At 42.4% G+C, this 25,295-nt stretch overlaps 1 protein-coding gene across 1 annotated transcript in view; it reads left to right on the top strand.

Annotated features, from left to right (window-relative positions):
- Positions 1–9,624: 9,624 nt before the first annotated feature.
- The window catches only part of CUL3 (cullin 3), a 54,788-nt gene continuing 39,117 nt past the window's right edge, over positions 9,625–25,295 (top strand). Inside the window, exon 1 of the mRNA XM_063166808.1 lies at positions 9,625–9,753. Within this exon, the coding sequence (XP_063022878.1) occupies positions 9,688–9,753 (66 nt within the window). The 5' untranslated portion in view covers positions 9,625–9,687. The remainder of the gene's footprint in view (positions 9,754–25,295) is intronic.

Genomic DNA, 25,295 nt, shown 5'->3' with positions numbered 1-25,295 from the left:
GTTGACAAAAAATGAAATTGTGGTATTTTAAAAATGCCAGAATATTGGGGTTCTTTTGTTTTCACATCCTTTTTTTTTTTTTTTATACTACACTCATGAAACCAATAAAAAGTAGTGAAGCACATAACTGGATCCATGTTACCAGTTGCAAAGGGTTTCTGATAATAACATGTGTCTATTCCTAGCTGTTATAATTTCTCAATTAGAAGAACCAGAAAAGTTGGTGAGGGAGATGATGGTTAAGAAATTTGTAGAATTTTTTGTTTAATTCCTCCACTCCCAGTTAGATATTGGAAGGATCCCATTAAACAGAGAAGAAGAAAACTATCTCCCAGAAACAAGTCTTATTGTCTGTCTTAATAGTGCTACTAGTATTCTCTCTCTATATTAAACCAGAAGTGTTTTACAGAGTCACATTTTTTACAGTGGTATTGAACTTGCTGTTTGCTCAAATTAAGAAATATCAATGGTATATGCAATAAAAATTGATTTTCAAGAGTGCTATGTACAATACAGCTCATTTGAGGAATATTGCTTGGCTTATCCTCTATGGGCAGAATCTGCAGACTGTCTGACAGCATTTTAAATTGAAGTAGTGATTTTAGTAATGACATGAATAAAACATCCCCTAGCCATGAAGCTGGAGCCAAATAAGCCTTGAGATCTGGCCACAGCTGATTTAAATCCCTAGAAAGAATTTGGGTCAGAGAGAGACACTAAGAAATGTGATTGCCAACCTGAGCATCACCTTGAAAAGGAGTCACTATTTGATCAAATATTTATTTTCTTTTTATCAGCACAGGAGGCTTGTGTAAAGTACATCAGTACCAATGAACTTTTCTTGATACATTGTTTTATATTAGGAAAATTTTGCCATGCATCTGATACATCCATCTGAGGAAGATGGTCTTGCATATAGATTTTTATTTAGGTGTATGTAGCTCTTCTTTTTTCTGCACTTCATCTTTTAATGCCTTGAGAAACTGTAGCAGTTTCACAGGAATGGGTCTGCACTACCAACACACCATGCTCTCTCAGGAGGACATTATTTATTTAGGTACTTCTCTAAGATCAAATAAATAACACATTGGAATCCAAAGTTGTTTTTTTTACCTTGCATCTGTGTCATGGCTGTTCCAAAAGCCAGGCTCAGCACATGTGGGCCTGCTTTGCCAAACCCACAGGACTCTGCCCAAGAGACAGATGCACACCAAGGTGATCTCATGCATGTTCACACCAGGTTCAGTTTATCTACTACGGGATCTTTTTCTTTTTCTCCCTTGCTTTAGGCCTCCTTTCAAAATGCAAGCCAAGGACCATAATCCCATTCCTGAAAACACATCTTCCTTCCCACCACACCTTTCCCATAACCTGCCTTATCTGCATGATTTGCAAATCTTTTTGCAGAAATTATCTATTTTTTGTGCTTGTCTAGTGCCAGATAAAAGTACTGTTTGCTGGCTCTCAGATGACAGTGTAGTGAAGATAGCAGCAATAATCTTGTGGTTTAAAGAGGCATCTTGTCTGAATTCACTGTCATGGAATAAAAGCTATTAAAAGATCATTTCTTGCATTGAACCCAGCCTTGTGATTTGAGAGCAGTTTAAGGGCTGAAAGACAGTTGTGCTTTTCATTGATGTTTTGTATTTTTTAATCAGAACTAGAAAAAAAAAATGGACAGTTGTACTATGCAATTTGCTTGACTTCTTGATGGTTATGTGCCATTACCTTTGACTGCTGAAATCTTGCTCTCTCTGCCTCCAGTTTTGCATTTTCATCACAACCAGGAGTTACCAACAGCACAACTCTGCCAAAAAGGTGTAAGCAGTGCAATTAACGCTCACTAACTCCTCTGTTTCAGGCAAGTTCTGCTGGGTTAGATCAAACAGCTGCCAAAGGCAAGCTTGGCTAACCAGCATGCTTTGTGTCAGGCAGATCAGGAAAACTGCAGCACAATTCCAGTTCATTCCAGGGAGAGCCCTGGTTCCTGGGAATGCCCATTCCAGATGCCTGGCATCTTTAGCCTGCAGAACCAGGTCTGGAAGAGGATGTTTACCAGCTGTCTGTAAAATAATGACTGTTTTCTGAGGCTTCAGTCACATGGTCACTGTAGAAATGGCTTTGTGGCACTTGAAGATGTCCATCTCCAGCCATAAGCTGAAAATTACCTTCTTCCTGCTGCAGCTGAGATGTCAGAATAAATCATCTGGGCTCTCATCATGGGTTTTAGTGCAAAGACAGCAGGTTAGTAAGTGCTGGTAGGAGTGATGTGAGTTCACCCACCTGACTCTTCTGCTGGAATTTAAACAGTGATTTTTTTACATAGCTTTTTATACTCTGGGTTGACTGTACAGCTGCTGCAGAGTGATGACAAACACCTGAGTGTTGGTCACATCTTAAACTGGCACAGCTGCTTGGCCACGAAATGCATGATGTGGGACTGAACATTAATCACTTTACAGCACAAGGCTTGTTGTGGCAGTGTAAAGGACCTGCAAAGGATGCAAACTGCACCTGGGTAGAGCCTTCTCCCATGCAGAGGTAACTTTGAGAACAACGTGTACATTTTAGAAGAAATGTACATGTGGGAAACCTAGAGTTTTGCCTAGGTTTAGAGAATGTGAAAAGGCCACAAATGTACAGGCATTTTAAGTATGCAAGACAAGCAATTCTCTGTCACCTAGCAAACAGGAAACGTCAGAATAGCTGAGGCGTGAAAGTCAGTAACAGCCACAAATAAAGTAATCTTTGGTGAGTGTAACCATGAAAAATGTGAAATGTGTTTTTCCCTCAAGCTTCAAAGTAACTTCCTCCAGTCCTACAGAAACTGAATTGGTACTAAGACACTAGATCTCATAAGAAGAAAGATTTGTGAGCTATCTCAGACATTCTCCATCAGCCCTGTCTGTGCCACACAAAGCAGCAGGTAAATGCTCCCAAAAGTCTACATTACACACATGCATCTGCAGATTTTGCCAAGAGCTGTTGCTGCTATTACTACTGAAGTGAATAAACCCAGAGGTTCTGGATGAATGTAGCATTAGTGACTACTCCTGACAGAACTCACCCCATTTGGACTCTGACTTGGTATTTAGCAGGTTACTAAGCTTCATTTGACAGGTTGAATAATGAGGCATCTGTCACATATGTAAGTAAATAGTTGTAAGGAATAATTATTTTTGGTGTTGCATTGTTTTTGATCTTGCTTCAGTTTCCAACCAATTTGTTGGGCTCTCTCTTCCTACTAGATGTAAATGGCAGAAACCATTTACTCAGGTGGGTGTTTTATGCACCAAGAACAAGTTACTCCTAACCTTTTGGTGGGTGTTTGTGTAGTGTGATGGTACTGGTGCAGCTTTCTAAATTCTACTTGGGTTGGTGCACAGTATTTTCTTCTGTGGTTTGTCACAGAAAACAGGTTGGTTTTTTTTCCTGAAAGGTTGCCTTGAGTGTTTTGAAGCATCTGGCTCTTTGAGGCTATCTTCTGACACAATATATTCACATTTGTTCACCTCTTAAGAGCAGATTGTTGTGATGTGATAGGGAAGATATCTGAACCTGAACCATCTGTCTGACCGCGCCACTGCAGCTTTCACCCTTGGCTGGAACTCTGTAGCATGATTTTTTTTTCTAATGTGAGCCTTGCACAAACAATGTGCTCCAACTACATCTCCTGTCACACTGCTGGAAGCCTGTTTACACTCTGCCCTCGATGGTGAAGCAGTGGTTTCACAGCTCAAAGCTGGGGCAGTAAGCCAGGCAATGGGACAGCCTCTCCTCTTGCAGTGAGGACACACGGACACGCAGACACACTGACCCATGGTGCTGCTGCAGCCCCTGCTTGACACAGACCCAGGCAGGGCGTGGATTGCTGCCATCAGGGAAGCTGCAGTGCTGGGGAATTACAGGAATTACAGGCCATGGTTTGCTCGTGTCTTCTGCAGCCACATTGTGCAAGATCACTGCCAACGACCCGCATCAGAGATGGGAGTCTGCACTGGGACTGACACTTGACTTAGCCTGTTAAGGACTGCAGTGTTATTCCAAAGAACTTGAAGTGGGTCAGGTACTGAAAGGGAAGCCAGTGGTGTTTGGACAGCATTAATTCTGGTTATTATGTGCATTGTCTGGTTAGACCTGTTTTTGAAATGTGCCACTACATGATGTGCTCATTAGGGCAGCCTCATCATCTCCTCCTGCCCATGCTCAGCACCGTGCTGTAAACAGCCCACTGTGAGCCGGCCGGCGCTGCAGGCAGCTCTTGTGCAACCTGTGCTGCTGAGCCTGCTGCTGCTGCTGCTGCTGGTGTGCAGAGCCATGCTCAGAGCTCTGAGGGACAGCCTGCCTTCTGCTGTGCCCAGCAGCCAGGGCTCTGTCCGAAAGTCAGGGCAGGAACAGAGAAAACTGGCTTGAGACAGTACCTCCACATCTCTTCCTGCTTGCAAAAATATTTAAAAGTAATTTAGTCTGTTTTAATTTTGAAACTGTTGAGTTATTTAGACTGTCATATTTTAGCATTTACTGTGTTTGTGGTGGCATTTAAATGCAACAGAAATTAAATTTAAACACATCCTTGCTAAATGTTCCAAGCAACAAGTTTCCATGAGCGAGCAAGCAAATAACTTTATGCTGCTTGTTTTTCTTCTTGTCTTGCCACTCCACAGCCTTTCACTGCTCCTCCAGGCCTCTCAGCCACCTCTACCATGTCAAAAAGACCCCAAACAAAACAAAAAATAAAACCCAACGGTGATCCTTGTTAAAGCAAACAAAATATTTTGTACTTTATTCCAGAGAAGGAAGAAATAAGGGAAAAAATAAACAACTCCAAACGTACAGATCTTCCTGAAATGTAAGTAGCTTTATTACAGTGAATTATACCTTTGCCTAAACTTCTCTGAAATAGTGATTGAGGAAGATAAAAACAAGTTTTTCTTTATCCAGGACATACATGAAAGGGAAAAAAAGTCTCTAAATGGATAGAGAAATAATAATGTGAAACGTTATGCCTTGAAATGGTTCTGTTTCTTCAAAGAGAAATGTAATAATGTCCTGGTAAATCATATTTCTAAATATTGATCCCGTTTCTACAGGAAGCTATTGTCCCTGTACCTACTGAAATCTAAGAACCCTGAACACAAATCAGTCAGTTGGATGTGATTTGCAGGGAAGGGATTAAAGCACTACAAGTATACATTTATCAGGTTGTCCTGAGCGGGTTTTTTTTTTGTTCTTTCAGTGACTCAGAATAAGATTCTGCTTTTGGCAGAATCCTCAATATAATCAATTAAAAGCCAGTCTGTGTTCATTCATTGGATGCTTGAACTGTCTTGTGTATGGTTACTGTGTCACATATCAATTATGCAAATCTGACAGCAACCATTGTGTGCAAACTGATGCAGGCACTCACAGAAACAAAAGTGGAAAAAAAATAAAGATTTGGGGTGAGAAAAGCCCTCCTGCTGAATCTGGGCTTTACAGGGAGGGATCTCAATTTTTCCCACCAAACAAAGAATTTTTTTTTTTCCACCTTACAGTGAGTTCAAGCCCTACAATGTTTGTCCCTAGTTTGCAGTCAGGCATTTAGTGCTCTGCAGACCAGGATGTGGTCATTCTGCATCCTTCTGTGATAGAAATGCTTTTTTCTTTATGTTTTTGTATTTCAATCCCTCACCCCTGCATAAGGAAGACCTGAGAATATGAATGTATGATTCTTGGAAAGGATGATTACTTAAAAAAAAAAGTCACAGTTCTTGGCTTTGGTGAAACACGAGCCTTACCAAGCAGAAATTCATGATTTGAAATAAAGAAATCATATTTGCACAGGTATATGTTGAATATTTTTCTGGAAGTTAGCACAAGCTATGTTCTGCCTAAAGGCCTAATTATAAAAATGTAAATTTAGATCAATTCCAATACAATGTGCTCTTTACATTCTTCTAAAATTTCTGATGCCTTTCACATGATTAAGATTTTATGTTAAGCTATAAATCAGATTATAAACCCAGTACTTAAATAATTAAAGATTTGCTGTGACCTTCAAGACATCCAGGTCGATGCAAAGGGCCATCTTTCTGGTGCTGACAGCAAGGAGGTGATGTGTTATTCAGGTGGAGATATTCTGTGTGGACTGGTGAGCACCTAACCAATGTCCCCTGTCATTTGTGAGATTATCAGTATCTAAAATCAGAGGACTGATAGGACTTCAGGAAAACGTAAAACCCAGACTGTAAATGACTTAGGATCATGCTGAGCTGTTCTCTGCACTAGGGTAAATGATTCTGGGGCTGTTCATATCTCTGCATATTGTGGTTGCTGTAAGCTGGATTTAAGGCTGCTCAGAGCCCAGATGTGAATTTTCCAACAGGGTGACCCTCCTGTGCACAAGAACCATTCCCTCATGGCTGGACCACAGAAGGACATGAGATGTTTGGGACACAGCTGGGGTGACCTGGGAAGCCACAGGCTGCATCATGCTTCCTGTGCTGATCTGTTCTCCACCACCTGCCTGTCCTCCTTCTGGTTTGACCCACCTGGAATTAACACTATAAGCACTTAACAAACACCTCAATTAGTTCCCTGTGTAAGCTCAAAGGCTAACTTTTAGTGAAACCTCCTTTTGTATATTATGCATGGAAATAGAAAATTGGCACTAAAAAATAATTGTCTGCACCTTGGACAGTCACAGAGCTCAGACATGAAAGGAGGAGCTCCAGAGGAATCTGTGCTAGCAGATGTGACACACTGGGTCGTAAATCTGCACCAAAAGAAGGCTCAGGCTCCAAATTCAGCATTAGGTAATAAAATCAGAGCTATCATTACACTTGTGCTAGTGTGTGGTAGCTAGAAACTCATGTGTAAAAGAAAGCTATTTGATGTGAGAATTGAGATTACTTGGTAGGAGAATATTTTATTTTTTGTTGGGTGTTATGTGCCAGCCTGAAGAGTGTCTGAGGGTGAGTCAGCACTCTTCCACTTTTAGATAAAAAATGTGCATTAACTTAGAAGGCAAAAGGCTGGTTGTCCAGGGCTGCCATAAGCATAAGGCCAGTGGCAGGAAGCACAGAAACAATCATTAGAGAATTTAATTCCAAACTCACTGCAGTACTGGGGACAGTAAAAGTTAGGTTTTTTTTTTTTTCTTTCTTGAAAGAAGAAATGCCAGTTCTTCAAAAATGGTTTGTGGGGGAAGTTTTGAGTTTTGAAAAGTGCACTAAATTTGTTGAAAAGCGTTCTTGCAGCATTTTTTAAAATGAAAAAAAAATCTGTGTTTTAATATAAATTTACTTTTATTTTAGTTCTGCAAACTGTTTTTTCAAGAGTCAAACATTTTCAAATTTTTTTATCCTAACTGTTATGGACTGGGGAAAAAACCTGCATTAACATAAGAGGTTGTCCTCATTTGGCAAAAAAAATACTTAGGAGGAGAAATGACATTGAAATTATATTGAAACAATGTGTAAGCCATATTCTTCACATTAACAGCCAGTAATCTTTCCCTTCTCATCTCATCTTTGATCTGCATTTTGACTATACTGTAATTTTGAAAAGGACTGGTTCCTATTGCATAGTCATGTTGCAATCATTGTTGATTGTGTTGCTCTTATATAACACCTACTCTAGGCGTATATACTTAATTCTGATTAGGAGATTAAAAAAATATGTCATATAAGAACATGCACAGTCTCAATAGGAAGTGTTTGTAACCAACTCCAAGAGACAAAACTGGTGAAATCAGTGGGACAGAAGGTAAACTAGCTCAGAGAAGGAAAGCTGTTTGTGTGCCCTGTGAGCAGGTGCAGTGTACAGGCACCTGTGGAAAACACGGATGATGGATTACAAATTGTGCATCACACAATGCCGTGGTATTCAGAGTCCACTTCAAGAGTCACCCCAAAGAAATTCTCTTCCTGGCTATGGCACCTCCTTCCTTTGGGGAATCTTGAGCAAGACATGTTTTGACGCACATTTCACTCCAAAACCCACTAACTTTCCAGTCAACCCCCTGGCATCTGGGACCTAGATTCTTTCTGGCTGACCAGCCTAACTTCCAGAAGTGCCCCTCTGTTAACTGACAGAATCTGACATTTTCTAACCATTCTACAGCAACTGCCCTTTGCTGAACGACCTATATTTAACTCTGGGCACATATAAGTGTTGCCTCAGGTGGCACCCTCATTTCCCAAGCATGCATTGCAAGGCAGACACAGAGCATTGGTGAATACACCTGGCATTGTGCAGCCAGAGAGAATCACTGGATACACCTGGCACTGTGCAGACAGGGGGCATCACTGGATACACCTGGCACAGTGCAGACAGGGGGCATCACTGGATACACCTGGCATTGTGCAGCCACAGGGAATCACTGAATACACCTGGCACTGTGCAGACACAGAGCATGGGTGAATCACCTGGCACTGTGCAGACAGGGGGCATTGCCAGATACATCTGGCACTGTGCAGCCACAGAGTATCTCTGTATACACCTGCCTTACATCACGGCTCTCTGTGGCAGGACCCGCCTGCCACTGGCATGATTCACAGGGGCAGCACTGGCAGCCGGGAGATTTCCAAGGGCTAGGAACACGAAAAGAGCCGCGGTGCCAGGCTGACACCCGGTACCAGGCTGACAGCAGGTACCAGGCAGGTGCCAGGCTGACACCCGGTACCAGGCTGACACCCGGTACCAGGCAGGTGCCAGGCTGACACCCGGTACCAGGCAGGGGCAGGTGCTGCCCGGCCGGGCCGTGCCCCGTTTGCCCGCGGGGCTGCAGCAGCTGCGAAGAGCCCACTGGCACAACTCTGTGGTGGCACCAAAACCTGCGCTTTAGACCTAATAAAACAACTGCCACAAGCCCGACGAGTGGGATGTGGAGCAGGCGGTGGAGTCGCCATTCCTGGAGGTGTTTAAGAGGCGTCTGGGTCTGGCGCTGGGTGTGTGTTCAGTTGCTTAGGGGTTACGGGGCAGCGCTGAGTGGCCGGTTGGATTTTATGATTTTACAGCTCTCTTCCGCCCCCGACGCCGCCGTGATTCCCGTGGCACCGGAGGGGCTGCAAACCCTCCCGGGCAGCCGCGGCCCCGCCGCCCCTCAGGGGACGCGCCGCCCGCCCGCCTTGGCCCCGCCCCCCTCGCGCGGCGCCGCTTTCCGCCAATCAGCGGCGCCCTCCCCGCCCGCGCGCCTTCCCCGCCCTCCGCTCCCCGCCCGCCGCGGCCGTGTCCGCCCGCCGGAGACAGGACGTCTCGCGAGAGCGGCGGAAAGCTCGCGAGAGCGGCGAGGCCCCCCTCCGCCCCCGCCCCCGGCCCTCCCGCCGCCCCCGCCCCGCCGCGGCCGGATCCGAGTGTGCCGGGCGGTGGGAGGGGAGGGAAGGAAGGGAACGAGAGCAAGGGAAGGAAGAGAAGGGAAGGAAGGGAAGGGGGGGCGCCCGGCCCTGCGCAGTGAGCGATGTTTGTCCGCCATCGCGGCGGAGGCTGAAGGAAGCGCCGCCAGCGGAGCGAGGGGCCCGCGCCGCCGCCTCTCCCGCCCGGCCCGGCCCGGTCGGCCCGGCCCCCGCGCCCTCCGCGCCCCCCCGGGGGCCGCGCTCGCAGCGAAGGTCGCCAGCGGCCTCCCCCGGCCCCGTTCCCGGGCGCACCGCCCCGCCGCGCGTCCCCCGGCTCTGCCGCCCCGCGCCGGAGGCGCCGCCGGCCCCGAAGATGTCGAACCTGAGCAAGGGGACGGGCAGCCGGAAGGACACCAAGATGCGGATCCGCGCCTTCCCCGTGAGTACCGGGCCCGGGCCGGGCCGAGCGGCCTCCGCAGGCCCCGTGGGCCGCGCTGTGCGGCGGGGCCGCGGGCAGCGGGGGCAGCCGGAGCTGTCAGCCGGCCTGGGCGCCCCCGGCCCGGCGCGGCCCCGGGAGGAGCGGGCGGAAGGGAAGGCGCTCCTCGGGGAAGCGGTGCCGCACGGAGAGTGGGAGGCGCAGGAACTGCTCCCTGCGATTATCGCCTCCCTCATCGAACAAATCAATTATGGAAATCCACGGACGGCACTGGGGAGGGGGGCAGTGGGCACCGATTTCTTTGTTTTCAAGGAAAAGGCCTCAAAGAGGGAGCCGAAGGTTATGCGCCTTCATCAACAAAATTAGTTAGCCCCGGAAGGTGAGGGGGGGAATATTTATTTATGTCTTCTGCGGAGCTTCCTCTTGCTGAATTTATCTCTCCGCTCCGTAGCAGAGGCTCTAAGTCGTACGATTATAAAATTTAGGTGGCACAATGCCAGCTGTGGAGAAGGTGCTACTATAAACATGTAGGCATAGGTAACTTCTGCAGGTTCGCTGGAGTCGTGAGCGTTCCTTAGCTTTGAGTTGCACAGGGGAAGGAGCCAGATTATTAATTTGCAGTGCCATAACGCTGCTGTGTTTTGACAGTCGGCTCAATTAAAGCTTACAACAGAATAGCAACTACAGCACGAGTAATGGCGTTGGGGAACGAGAGGAATAGGAAAGGTTCGGGCTGCCCGAGGATGACCAGGAAGCGTCTGTGCGTGTGTGTGCAGCGGGGGGTGTGTTAAAAAGAAGATACTTAGTTGAGTCTCTGGCTTTTAAGGCTTAGCGGTGGCTTCTCAGGTTTAGTGTGAACTTTTCAATGCTCTGTCTGATCCCAGTAGGCAGTGGTGTAGAACTAATGTGCTGTGCCTTTACAGAGAAACTGGACATACCTGTTTATCTCATTTCACTGGCAAGGCATATATCAATATATTTGCTTCATCCAAACTCTTGCTGATGAAATTAGAAGATTCCTTATAGTCTCAGCAGCAGCTTTACAGCAATCTGAGTTACACTGTTTTGCTCTTTCCTCTACTTTTAATCACTGATAGTTGCATTTAGTGGTATAAGGAAAAAGAAAAAGTGGACTATGAGATGAGGAATTTGAGCTGATGATAGGTTTTTCATCTCCATATTTCATTTATTTCTATAAAAAGCCTTTTCCAACAATGTCAGTTTGGATTATAGAAATAAAGGAGAAGACTTCCTGCCATGTGGCCACGGTTTTACTAACAAGCAGTAGGAAAACCTGTACAAAAATAAACCACGAGAAAAGCAATGTTTGTGTCTTGTAGGAAGCTGCATCTGAGATAGCAGTATTTTAATTTGATAAACAGATCCATATATTCCTACTGTGAATATGTAGCTATGGGTCAGACAACAAAGGCAGACTTGGCAGTGTGATAAGCTGAAGTTTGTGTATTTCACCTCTTCTGTTTGTGAAATTTGTTTTGTAGTGGTGAGAAATACTCTAATGGAGCCCTGTTGTTACGTACAGTTAAACATTGTCAAGTTTTTTATACCTGTTTTTACTAGCATAGTCTTTCTTTTCAGTTGCTATAGAATATCTAGGTTAAAATGTGAAAAACAAAGTGTCTTCTTCCTAAAATAACTCAGTAAGTCACAAGTCATCAAGGCTTGCAACTGTATGGGGACATCTGTTGATAGCAACTTTCCAGGTGTCCCCTCAGATACTGGTTTTTACCTAAGACATTTTGTTGACAATCCTGTTGTTGATCAAGGCATGTACTTTGTTGAGAGATTTGGAGGGGTGTCCCTTTGTTAATTGCAGAACTCAGCAGCTGCAGTTGATGCAAAAATCTTAGCACACATTTTGTGTAAGTCTAAGTGGTTGTGCAGCTTGGTCCAGGAAATGACTTGGTGCTGCAGACTGCAGTGGGATTGTTTGTGTCACTGGGCTGCATTTTCGTGGGGAGTGGAGTCTGTGTTTAGAAAATGTGGTACTCATGCAGCAGCTATGGACCCTGGCTCCTTTGTCCCAGGTGTGGTGGTTCTGCTCTTTGGCTCTCAATTAAGAGTGCTTCCAGAGGTGGTTTTGTAGGCTGCTTCAATTTGTCTTCTTATTGATCATCTTTCCTCAGGAGGTCTTTCTGTTTTAGATTGGTTTGTTCCATGCATGGAGGCAGCTGTTTACTATTGCACGAGGTTAGAAACAGCCACATTGGAATGGTGGTGTTCCTGGAGCAATATTAGCATAACTTCCTTCATGCAGGTTCTGGGTTCTTTAATATTTTACATTTTTATAATGTTCTTCATACTTCTGTTATTATGTTTTATAATAGCTAAAGGAATTGAGTAATAGTCATTTGCCAAACATTACCAAAGTTTATCTTTTCTGCCCTATGAAAAATTTGATAGAAGTGGGCCAAAACATTGGAAAAGCACCAGTCTTCCACCTGGAGATCTTAATACTTAGGAGTCAGTTTCATTCTAGATTTCTTTTTTATTATTCTTGTAATTGGTGCCAGATTATCTGTCATCCCAAGGATCCATTAAGATTTGCCAGCTCCTGGTGCATGCTGTGATGTGCTTTTTCTTACCTCAGGGCAGTGGCATGGGGTACACTGTTTTGCCTGTACACAAATGGGTTGTAGAGTAATCAAAAATAACTGAGAAGAAAGTTTCTCTGTGTGTTTAACCAGTTGTTCTTTGCCTAATTTATAAACTATCTTACTACAAAGAACTTTGCACTCTCTTGTTCATCCTGACTTAAAGATGGTGATAATATTTTTGTCAGAGGTAGTCCAGATGAGGATGCATTCTCTGAGACTTCAGACTTGAGCATATTCCAAACCTAGAAAGAATAACAGAAATAAATTTCTGAGACAGTTTGTTGTATATTCAGGAAAGCAAATCATGAGGTTAAGCTTGTGCAGTTATCCTTATGTACCACCACAGAAGACTTCCAGTGTGCTACTTTCAGGATCCACTTCTGGTGCTTTTAACACCTCCATAAAATGTAGCTGTTCCACATTTACCTAAGGTCTATCCAGAGAGCATTCAGGGTGATGTTAATGCCAGAGATGGAACAGTGCAAGAGGGCTTGCAAAAGACAGAAACTTCCTTTTTCTAAAGCAGTCTTCAAGCTTTGGTGTTTCAAATTCATACACACTGCAAGAGATAGGAATATGGATGCTAAAAATAACAATATATGAGAAATGTCATGTAATTGTCCATGAAATATGTTGACTGCAGTTAGTAAGTTGGGTTTTTTTAAATTATTTGGAAGAGTGCAGTGGTTTACTGATTTCATGTGCATTATATGAAAATGCAGGCTTGATGCATCTACAGAACATGAATTGCACCTGTTTTGAAGTGTTGGGGGTTGTTTTCTTCCAGGTTTAAAGGTGCTCTCAGGGTCTCAAATTGGCTCTCACTCCTTAACTCTCAGTGAGCCCATTACTGCTGGCTGCAGGAATACTTTCAAAGCTCTCAAACAAGTTTGCAGCAAATCTGATTTTAAGATGATTTAGTTGATCTGTCAAAAATGCTGCCAAAAATGGTATGTTTGCACTTAAAACTTTGGGAGAGATGTGATTTCTGTAAGGGAGATCTAGAATGTGTAAATTATGTTTCCTGCAAGTGTATTTGAGCTGTTTTGCTGTGACTGGTTAGCTAGTGGAAAACTGTAGCCTTAAATGTATTTTGACTGAAAAGTTGTACATAGTAAAAAAAAATTTGACATTTCTTACAGAAATAATTAGAATGTGGGAATTCAGAAAGCATTTGGGGAATTAATTTTCAAATTTTAAACAAGCAGCATTAAACTGTGTTGAATGAACTTTTTTTGGAAGTGCTCATTTGTCTCTCATTGCAGTGTCACCATAAATTGGTTGGACAGATCTTTCTGAAAGCCAGCATGACCCAGTGTAGGTTATTTGGTTTGATCATTACAGTTGGAGGGGTTTTTTTGAATGCTTCCAATAATTTTCCTTTCCTGCAGAGATATCTTTCTTCTCTAGAGCAGTGCTACAAAGTAGTGTTTTGCCTGTTCTCAGAACTATTTTGGTGGATCAGTGTTACACAGTTACATTATGAATTCTGCACAGCATTTAGAGAGAGATTCTACACGTGCACTTGGAATAGAACAAGTCTTTAAAAAATGTGGAAGCTTATGACTAGTTTTATTTGAAATACTTGTGCCCAAGGAAATTCTCATTTTGATCAATCTTGTGCAGAAAGACAGACAACCTTAGGCATCCTTCAACTATTTATCAAATGAAGTTATGTAAACTTAGAAGTAAAGAACTCCAGCTCTTCCATGAGAAAGTATTAAGACTCATATTTTCATTTTCAGCACTCCTTTCTCCTCCATCTAACAGCCACTTGTTCTAGGCTTTGTGTAGGCAGAAAGCTTTTTTTTTTTTCAGGGAGCACCAACTGCTTCTGTGGTTTGTTTTGAGTCTTGGGGAATTGATGATGCAAGTTGAGATGAGCTTTGTTAAATTTATGCTTCAGCCTACAACATGAAGATCTATCAGTTCCACAAGTTGGTGTAAATTTGGTCCATCTTGAGCATCTCAGAGCAGATAGCCCCTAGAAAAAACACTGAAGTGTGGTTAAATTTTGAAGCATTCAGGTTATGTAAGAGGATCTGCTGTGGCGTGTAACCCTCCGAGCCTGTGTGAGGTGTTGGGGAGAGCAGGGAGAGGCAGGGAATGTGGGAAAAGAGTGCAGTGGGGGGTGCTTTACTGCAGCCTTTTTCTGCTCTGAATGAAATAATGTGAACATACCAAGTGCTGTGAGATCACCTGGTAACTCCATGTTTTACATGCTTGTCTTGTGAATCTTGACTGCTCTGTGTTCTCAGACATATTTATGAAAGCATCTTGGCTAAACCCATGTAGCATTCACAGTCATGAGTTCACATTCAGAACCTGAAATTTGGTAGGCTTAAAAACTAGGAATAAAACAGACCAAAACACTAAAACATTCAAAGGTAAGGGGTTTGTGCAAATTAAGAAAAACATGGAAATACTTGCTTACTGGACAGTTAAGCTTATGAAATCCTTCCAGTTTTCACAATTTATTTTTTTTTTAATGAAATCCTGTGAGCAAATTGAATGTCCTGATAAAACATTTAGAATTTTTAGAAGGTGAGAGCACTAATTGCAGGGCAGTCTGAGTAGTTAGTTGTAGGTGGGTTTTTATTTGGTTGTTTTATTTGTAACACATGGTGCATATTATCATTTAGTTTTTGTTAGCATCTCGTTAGCAATCCTCAGTTCTGTAGATGTTCAGGTTTCAGTTACAAATTTTCTTGATTTTCCTTGTTAACTGGATCTTAAGTTCTGAGCAATCATCATTTGTGTTGTTAGAGAGTTTTGAGCCAGTGCCTTTGCGTGGCTCAGGAAGGAGCAGTGCCATTTATGAATCTTGCTGTATTTGAAATTGCTTGATTTTGCACAGGGCTGCAAGGCTAAAGCTGAAGTGATCTGTTAGGATTTTTGTACTGGCTACTTCAATCTGATCTGTTAGGATTTTTTTACTGGCTATTTCAATCTGAGCTTTTTCAAGTGGCTTCATTAGGGTTCTTCACTCAAGTTGTGTAGTAATGCATTATCAAACAGGAATTACTATTTTTCCCTGGTAGTGTTAGGTAAAGGAACTCTATGAGAGTACTATAAAACTGATGAAGAGTTTTTGATATTCTACATGAATGATTGTAATAGCAGTATGTAACATAAAATTAGGCTTTTTTCTGTAAAAGATAGTAAAATTTCTCAAAATTTTCCTTTTAGTCTGTTCTGGACAGGTACACACAGCATAAGTGACCCCATTTTTCAGAACTTCAAGCAAGTATTCTGAGGTCTTGGGCTTTGATCTGTAGGGCAGGTAGTCCAAGTGCAGATGCTTTTAAATTTCCATCACCACGACTGATGTGCAGTGTCAGTGTCTCTGTATGTGGTGAAAACATTTTGTGATAGACTGGGACAGATTTTTCTTAAGATAGTTTGAGTGAGTCCATTCATAAAACAGAGTGATTGTGTTACAATGTGTAATAGGTTCTTGACCTTGTACATATGCTCACTGGATCTTATCTTTGATTTCTAGTAGCTGTACAAGTGGAAAAGCAGCTCTTGAGAAGTAAGGTCATGCTTTTCATTCTGAGTCAGGTTTTGTGGAAACACAGAGCAGGAAAGTAGCATTGTAGAAACTGCAGCACAGCCAGGCACACTTTTAATCACATGATTATTTTATTTTTCCAAGGTCAGTTAAAGCCAGTAGAATTTTTAAATGACTGATGTTTCTTTTCTGAAAGTGCAAGTACTGGCATCTCAGCATAAGTAAATACTGTTAGATGGCTTAACAAAAGATCTTCCCTATTGACTTCTACATTTTAGAAAGGTAAAAAGTGCACTTAATGCATGAGTGCTGCAAGGAGGGCAAAACTGTAATAAACACTTATGTGTGGATGGTGTTTGCAGTGGAGTGGCCTCAGTTCTTTAATTAGCTGTGTATAAAATCAGTGTTTGAGGGCTGAAAATGTCTTGCTTGTAGTTTAAATAAGGTCTAATACTATGCAAAATGTGAGCAGATAACTTGCTTTATTGGTGTATGGTTATGAATGAGGTGCATTTGTGGAAAAGACAATTTTTGTTTAATGCTATTGAGAATAAACATAAATTAAGGCAATAACTTAAATTATACATGTGAATGATACAAAATTGGACAAGCTTATATAATAAATTCATAACACGAATGTCTTGGATTGCATGTGGTCTGAGCATAGGCTGTGCATGTCTTTTTCTTACATTTTGTAAGTGAAAAATCTTTCTTGAAATGAACATTTTACTTCCACACTAGTTTTGTTTTTAAAGTGTTGATAGCATCTGAGTGGACCTGTTTTTTATATATTATATACATGGATTTAAGTTTCTGTATAGTGTGAATTTTTTTCTTTTGCAGAAATTTCAGTGTTAGTCTTAAGTGTTGCAGGCACTGCTGATCTGTGCATTTGATCATGGGGTTTGCACCATGTGGTACAAAAATGCCCCAGAGAGAGGTTATTGTCAGGACACAGTGGCATTGATTATCTGTAAATTTGTAAGAGATTTATTAATTGTGTCATCCTTCTTCTACCTGAAGCTGAGGAGGTAAAAAGAATCATCCTGTGTTGGCCTCTGTTTACCATAAAATTTTATCTTTCTGTTCCTATGCAAGTTCCCAAATTGTTCTGCTGCTGTTATTATGGAGGAGGAGTTTTCATCAAACCCTCAAAGCCCCTCAGCCCCACCATCTCCCTTTCTTCCTTCATCCCCCTCATCATTCATTGTGTTCCTTGTTTTGGAATGACCACAGGAAATGTGTCTGCAATCTCTATAAGCTGCTGTGTATTTCACAGATTTCCTCTTTACACAGTGTTGATTTTTGGACAATTGTAAAATACTGAGCTACTTGTAGGTTAATTGAAAAAAGCCAGAAACAATTCCTGTGGGATTTGCCTTCAATGTTGAGTAGGTGAGGAATGGGCTATTTGTGGTTCAGGAAAGCTCTCTGAATTCAGGTCATCAAAGCTGGAAAGTTAATGAACTAATAGATTTTTTCACTTGGAGAGATGATAGCCCTGAGGAGACTCCGTGCCTTCCACAGGAGGTATGGATGGGCAGAACAGCATTGCTCTTTCCTTTGGCACTTCTTAACTGGGATTGAGGCATGCAGCATCTGTCATTTTTTAAGGTTATTATAATGTTAATATTATAGAAGTCACCAATACAAAAGATTTGCCAAAAAAACCTATTAATCCCTTATTAAGATTTTTTTTTATTTCTTCTTTTTAATGTTTGTTAGGTGATGGTCTTAAAGTTAAATGGACATATGATCACATATTGAATCAAAGTTTTAGTCTGACTAGGTTAAAAACAATATTTCTGTTAATCTAGAGTTAGGAATGATCTGAGCAGTCTGGGGTATAGTGCTGCTGCTTCTGCTGACAGTGACCTGCTGTCAGGTGTTGCACTCTCAGGACAACCTGCTGCTCCTCACCTGCAGTTCTGAGCTCCCACTGTTGTAAAAGGAAATGAAGGGAGTCAGGGACCTAAGTCCCACTAAAAATTGAGATTTCCAGCTATCTTCAGTGTTTGCTAGTACATCTTAGGTTATATGTAAGCAAACCTTCCCTTTCTGCTTTCAAGTCTGTGGTAAATTGGAAGTAGCTCCAGTGGGAGAGGAAGGAGCCACCTTCCTTCTCCTGCAGTGTAAGAGCCTGCACATGGCCCTTATCCCACGTAAACAGCTTTGAGGAAATTGCAGGTGAGTGTAATTTTTGTAGTTTGCTCACAGTCCTCAGGTTTTGAAGAGCTTGTCCTTGGCTCTTACAAGCTTTTATTGCACTAGGATGCTAAATGGCTTGAATGAAATTTTTAGAATTTGGCCCTGTTTGTATATGGGAAAAGGCATTCCCAATAATTGATACATTTTGTGCCACTGTTTGCAGTCTTGTCATTTCACCTTTGCCAAGAGCCTGTTAGACAGCCACAGACACAGCTGAGCTGTACCTGTCCCTCCCCACACTTACAGACCTCCAGGATCCTGCTGGCAAGTGAGAGGGATGATTCACTGCCAGAAATCCAGGTTTTCTTTGTTCAATATTCTGCTGTTCTAATTAGGTTCAAATATTTTCTTTTAACACCAACTTTGTTTAACATAGAAACAAAGCTATTGTATTTCTTTCAGGAACATGTTACACAAGCCTTTTACATTTTTTTTCCATAGTTTTAGTTTGAGGAAAGTTGTTTTAGGATTACTACTTCTGAAGTGAGTCAGGAGGACTCTAAACTTCTCATTAGTTTTCAAAATACTGACGATAAAAAATATTGTATTGGGTAAGACACAGGAAGTAGATCTTTGGTGTCAAATCCTTGTATTTCTTCCTCTGTTTCATTCAGAATGGATTTTTCTTGAGTTAAGCAATCCTGACACGATGCACTCTTTTTTCCCCCCATGTGTTATCTGCACCATAAGTGACAGTACATTTACTAAAACTAGTCCACAACTTACTTCAGGTCTGAAAATGCTTCTGTTAATTTCCAAAGCAAAAAGGGAAAGATCAGACTTTAGTGAACTGTGGCTTAGATCTGGACTTCAGCTCTGGGTTTGCACAGAAGAGTGTAGACAGTGTATAGCAGTATAGAGTGTACATGGAGAGTGTATATACAGCAGTATAGACAGCTCTTCTTTACCCTTGTTAGTTTGAAGTGCTCTTGGGAAATCAATACTTTCATTGCAGGTGTTTTATAATCCTCCTCTGTTTTCAGGTACTGTAGAAATGTCACTGAATGTTTTTGAAAAGAGCCTTGGTTAATAATGTCACTTTTGGCTGTTTAAGCACTTCCATTCTGTATCAGTGACAACTATCTTTTGAGCTGGAACTTCCTAGATTTAGCTTCTTAGCAGTTCAGTTCTTCTAGAAGCTTGAACAAAACCAATTAATTGGTTTTTTTAAACACAACTTTTTAAAGAAGTTTCATAATGTAATGTCAGGTGGGCAGAAACTTGCATCATTCCAGGAGAGATTTACTCATTCATAGCAAATGCCTTTTGATATTTGAAAGGCATTTAGATTTGTCTGCACATGCTGGGGGAAAAATGATGTTATTTATAAACTTGGATTTCTGTATTTTAATTAATATTATTCTGGTGTCTTCTTTGGGCAAAACATGCAACTGTAGAATAAAGTCTTGAGTGTAAATAGTAGCACCTTAGAAAGTTCAGGTTGAAAATAAGTGTGTTTATTTTGGTGTGTTTTCTTTGTTCTTCCTCTGTATTCAGCCCTTTTGGAGGACAGCATCCATTAATCCATGCTGAATAAAGCATATGCTTTTATCAAGCAATTTGAGTCTTGTGGGAAATAAGTAGCAAGGCAGATGAGTGAGGAAGAGACAGAGTTAAGTTTGGTATAAATGACCACAGATGTAGGTGCTCCCAACTTATCCCCTCTTGTTACTTAACCTGCTGATAGAGATTTTAGAGAGAGCCTTGAGGACTGGTCTGTGTACATCCATATATAGGCACCAATAAATGGATGAAAAATGAGACTGCATTCATTTTTCATTGGCCCACTCAGACAAGCAGCGTTCTTGCCTTTGTCTGTATTAATAAGAGTTCTTTTTTATCTGTAATAATAGAGTGACTGAAGGAGCCTTTTGTAAGTTGAGCATCATAAATTGCAAAGTGAACCATAAGTTGATTTTTGAGGAGTATAAGTTTGTAGTTGCCCATTAGTATGAGATAGTGTTGGGAAAGTGTGCAAAGGTCTGTAAGAAGAAAGTTGTCTTTGTTCACAGAATCACCACTGTGTAACTTCATGTTTCAGTTTGTTTGCCTCTTCAGAATGTCTCTGTTTCTTGCATTTTTTAAAGAAATGAAACAAACTTTATGATTATCTTTTGCCTTGTGTTTATCTGGTAAATGATGGCTGCTCACAATTACATAGTTCATAGTCTCAGTTCAGATGAAGCAGGTGTTTGGCAGGTTTTTTTCTCAATTTTCTCCTCTTCAGCATTTTATGTTCCATAGATTTGCAAGACTAAAGATGAGGAAGGGCGTTTGGGAAAAACAAAGAAATTGTACTAAATTGAAGTTGAAATGTAGAGTAAGAGAGGTATGTTGGTAGTTCAAGATTAGTCTCATCCTTCTGATTTGGTTCCTGAAATATGACAGATAAATGAGTATCTGATCCTTAATTTTGTTCAGATGCCTAAACATGTCAAAACTGTTGCTGCAGTATTACATGTTCTAATAAAGACTTGTTTGAAACTTTTCATGTAGGCTGTTAAATTTTGCTGTTGTGTAGTGAAACTCCTGTCAGGCCTAGCTATAGTGCAGGCAAGTGTTACATTTTGAGAGAAGAAACGAATCCTTTTTCCTGGGACTTACTAGAAAAGGAAGTTCTTGGAGCATATTGCATTTTGCTGTAAAGCTCAAAAGCAGCCAGGCAAGCCTTCCTCTTCAAGCTGCTGCCCCAGAGCTGCCCCAGAGCAGCATGCTCTGAGACAGTGCCTTGGAGTGAACCAGATGTCAGTCCTGGTGCAGGAGTGACTCCTGCTTTAAGGAGCCATCACTTTTGAGGCTGCTTAACCCAACTGCTCTGTGCTGGCAGAGCAGCTTTTCAGTGCTGCAGAACCCAGTCCAGCCAAGTGGAGAGGGGAAGGAGTTTCATCTAAAACACTGCAGCTCTTGGATGTTTCAGTCAAGAAGGAGGACTCCTCTTTGATTTCATTGCATGTTCTGCTTGCTTCTGCTGAGCAAAGCCTGGGAAGGAGAGGTGGATATTGCAATTCCTGCATTTCTGTCACTAAATGAGTGTTGTCGTGGAGCCCTGCCTGCAGGGGCTCGAGCCTTTCTGAGGATGAGACCAGAGTTGATTCTTCCCTTGGCCTTCAGAAGATTTCTCTCAGCACTGGTTACTGATCTGCTGAGCCTGGAATGGAGCACAATGCAGGCTGGGAACATTCCTTGCAGGAGGAATCTGGGGAACTTTAGTGTAGGGTTTGCCCACCCAAACAAGGGCAATGCTTGAATATCAAGGGAAGAGTGAAGAACAAAACACAGATGTTAAAATTTGTGTCAGTGTTTAATCTTGTAAATGACAACTGGCAGATGTCATAAGCATGTTATAGGCATTGGTTCCCCCCACCACACACACCCTCTGAGGGAGTGTAATACTGTAATAGGCATTTCCTGACACTCCTTAGGAGATGTGGATAATACTGGATTGTCATCTTTGATTGTTGCTAAAGGTCACCTAGGAGCAAAAGGTGTCCTACTTATTAGGACAGTTTTGGTAGAGCATTTCTAGGACTTCCCTGTGACTCTTGACAGATGTCCTGAGATGAATAGCCCAGATGCAGGACAAGAGCAGGGGGACAGGGTGCCCCTAACTTTCTTCATGCTCCTTCTCTTAGCCTTCAGTCGTGCTTTTGGTGTGTCACAGCCTACCTGTTCAGATAACACAGTTGGGGAACTTTGTGGAGCTTTGTGGTGGTTTTGGTTGTTCAGAGATCAGTTGTTTTTATTTGTGGGAGAGTGTGTATAGCCCATGCATCCTCTTCCAGATGTTACATGGTGAGGAAAACTTAAGAACTCAGAAGTGTGGACATTGAACTCTCCATTTGACATTAATAGGAGTACATTTTATCTGCTCTGTAGTTGAAAAAAAATATAGTTCCATATCTTAATATGCCATTTTTCAGAGATATTCTTGGAGCAAATGCTAGACAATGTATCTCTGTCATTGTAAATTCTTGTCCTTTAAATTAACAATATTCAAAGGGTTTATAAAAATTCAAATAGTGATTAGGTTCTGAGGCAGGAAATGTGCTGCTCTTGCCCTTTTCTGGATAACCTCAGCCAAACTTCATCCAGAATGAAGGATACAGGCTCAGGGTACTGAGTTACTGTGTGACAGACTATTTAATACCATCTTGATGAATGTCATGTCTTGCAGTGGAAGGGAACAGTGCTGGTGACAGTCTCCTTGTCCTCAAGGACTGTGCCCCTGTGGTGGCAGTTTTAGATGACAGCAGTTGGACCTTGTTCATTTTTTCTGCGAGGGATAGGAAATGGGGGAGTGAGAATAGGTGGCAATTATTAGGTGCAAATGTTACTCCCAGCACTGGTAAGTAACTTTAATTGTTGGTACCCACTCACTTCCTTCAAGGTAGAGAGCATAAACACCTGTATTCTGTAATTCCACTTGGTTCTTGTCCCAGTGCTCTGTGGTGTTAGACATGTGAAGGATGTCATGGGAAGGAATGAGGCAGATGGTTGCTTTTTTTGAAAGCTTTGAGAAGCCTTGTTCTGCAGTAATCACTTCCAGACTGACGTGTTTCACCTGCTAATGTGTAGAATTGTGGTAAACACTCTCCAGCTGTGCTGTAGAAAAACTGAGTAGTAGTGTTTGTAACATTTTTGAGTAAAAACGTCCTGCAAATGTGTTGACAGTCTATTAAAACTCGTGAGATGTAACAAGTTTGGTCTGAGATCTTTGTGTGAACTTTGTAGAACTTGTCTAGAAGTTTCTTCTGCATGCAGGATAAGAAGCTGTGTCTGGTCACTAATCTTGAGAGTACTGGTTTGTGTGTCTCCTGTTGCTGCTAGTGGACTTCTGGGGATCCTCCTGCTGGCACTGTAGGACATCTGCTTACCTCTTCCTTGCTTCTTTCTTAACCCCCTCTTGTTTAGAAGATTAAATAGCTACTTAAAGCTGGTATAAACTATCAAGATGTCAGCAGGCTCCTAGCAGTTTACTTCTGTAATTTTTCCTTGCAATTCACAGCATTTCAAGCATGGTTATGTAAGAGGAGTGAGCTGTGTAGTGTTAAGGGCAAGATGATGACGAGTTAAAAAATGACAAATGTGAAGTTGTGTTCAGAGGAAACTGCTGTAGAATTTAAAGTAAATAGAATGGAAATTAGACCCCAAAACATTTATTTCTTTGCAAAGTAATCTGGATTTCCAGCAACAGATATGTTGGGTGTTCCTGGATCTGGGAGTTTTAGTGGGTTTTTTTGACTGTAGTTGGTAGAAGCTAGGGAGCAAACACCAGGTTCCACTGGTGACCTCAAGTATTTGTTGCACACCTTTGTTACCATACAGTGCACTTCCATTGGAAGGCTGGTACAGACAGTTTGAAAAGGTCACATTTCCAGGGAGCCCTGGTTTTCCAGCTTCCTCAGCCTCCAGCTGTGATGTGTGTCACCAGATCACCCAGTGGTTCAGGCTGGAAGGCACTTTGGGAAGTCATCCTGTTCCTGCCCCACTGCTCCTGCTCAGGCAGGGTCACCTGGAGCTGGTCCCTCAGGACTGTGTCCAGATGGCTTCTGAATGTCCCTAAGGATGGAGAACTGTGCAGCCTCTCTGGGCAACCTGTGCCAGCGCTTGGTCACCCACACAACAAAAAGTTTTTGTGACGATCACGAGGAATCTCCTGTGTTTGTTCCTGCTGTATCTGCTCTTGTCTCTTGCACCACTGCAGAGGTGGTTCCCCCTTCAGTACACCCTCCCTTTGGATTTTACACATTCTGATTTGATCCCTGCAGGGTTTCTCTAGGCTGGCTCTAGAGGCTGACTCTGTCCTTCCTATGAGAGGTGCTCCAGAGGGTTGTTACTGGCCCTTCACTGGACTGTCTCCAGTGTGTTTGTGTCTCTCTTGTACTGGGGAACCCAGAACTGGGCACAGTGCTCTACATGTGGCTTTCCAGTGCTGATAAAGCCCTTGGCCTGCTGGCAACTCTTCCATATGCAGCCTAGGATACCATTAATCTTCCTTGCCTCAAGGGCCCATTGATTTGTCATCAGCTTGATGTCCACCAAGAGCCTTGGGTTCTTTCCTGCCAAATGTGCTTTCCAGCCATTTGCCCCAGCAGGCATTAATGCCTGGGGTTGTTCCTTCCCCCCAGGGATGGGATGTTGCACTTCTCTTTGAGCTGCATGACTAGAAGGGGCTGATAACATTTTGTATGAAGTTACGTGTTGATTAGAAAATAACAAGAATCGAGCTGTTTGCTCATTCTCATTGAATGCTGTGGTAGGTTATTTGGAACAGGTGGTGCCTGTAAGCTTCTGGAGGGAGAGGCCTTCAGGATTGTTGCCAGCTTTACCTGCTTTACAGGTGATAAGGGCAATAGATTGCTGACAGTGATTTATTTATTTGACTTGATGATTTTAATAGGGTAGACAGACATTGTTAAAGGAAGGGGCTTGAGTGTATCTGATCCCACACTGTGGAATAAAGGATCTTTCGAGTCCTTTGTAGTTTCTTTTTTGTGAAATGACTGTACTTTCATGTACACTGACATTTCAGTCTAATTTCCTCAAGATGTACTTGTGTTACACTCAGAGTTCAGATGTTTGTGCTCGAGTTGCATCTTTGAATCGTTAGCATTTGGGCAGCAGTGTGTGGAAGGTTTCCAGCCAGCGGCTTCTTATAAACAGCTCTCTCTGCTGCCAATGACAGCCTTGGTCGCTTTCCCATTCCCCAAGAAAGGTAATGTTCAGATAAGCGTGAGTGCATTAACACGTTTCCTCTGCTTGGACACTGCCTTATTGCTATCTTGGTGAATCTGGGTGTAGACACTACTGAAATCACTGGGATTTTGCTTCTGAAAGCCTTTCCAAACTTGTGTGGTTTTTTTTCAAAGACCAGCAGAAGCAGCAATCTGCGTTCTGCTTAAATCTGCGAGAATACAAAGACACAAGCAAGGCAACTGCATTCTAGCTGTGGATTTTAGCTCTAAAATATAACCATTAGAAGAAATCTGGGAAAAGCATCTTGGCTCTGATCCTGTGTTTGTGGAAGAAGATCTCTTACAGACTTTGTTGCTAGGGATCTTGAGAGTTGTATAAATCTTCATTGGTGGGTCACACTGGGGGATTGGGATTTCAGTTGTGTTGTCAGAGATGCTTTTGTAGAGAATTCTGAAGAATTCTAGTAGCATCAACAACTTACTGGTTATTTGTTTGGGTTTTAAATCTGC

The sequence above is a fragment of the Melospiza melodia genome, chromosome 12 (genome assembly GCF_035770615.1).
Source record: "Melospiza melodia melodia isolate bMelMel2 chromosome 12, bMelMel2.pri, whole genome shotgun sequence".
NCBI classification, from domain to species: Eukaryota; Metazoa; Chordata; class Aves; order Passeriformes; family Passerellidae; genus Melospiza; species Melospiza melodia.
Note: the sequence above shows the minus strand (reverse complement) of the source record. Positions and strands in the feature narration are given on the sequence as shown.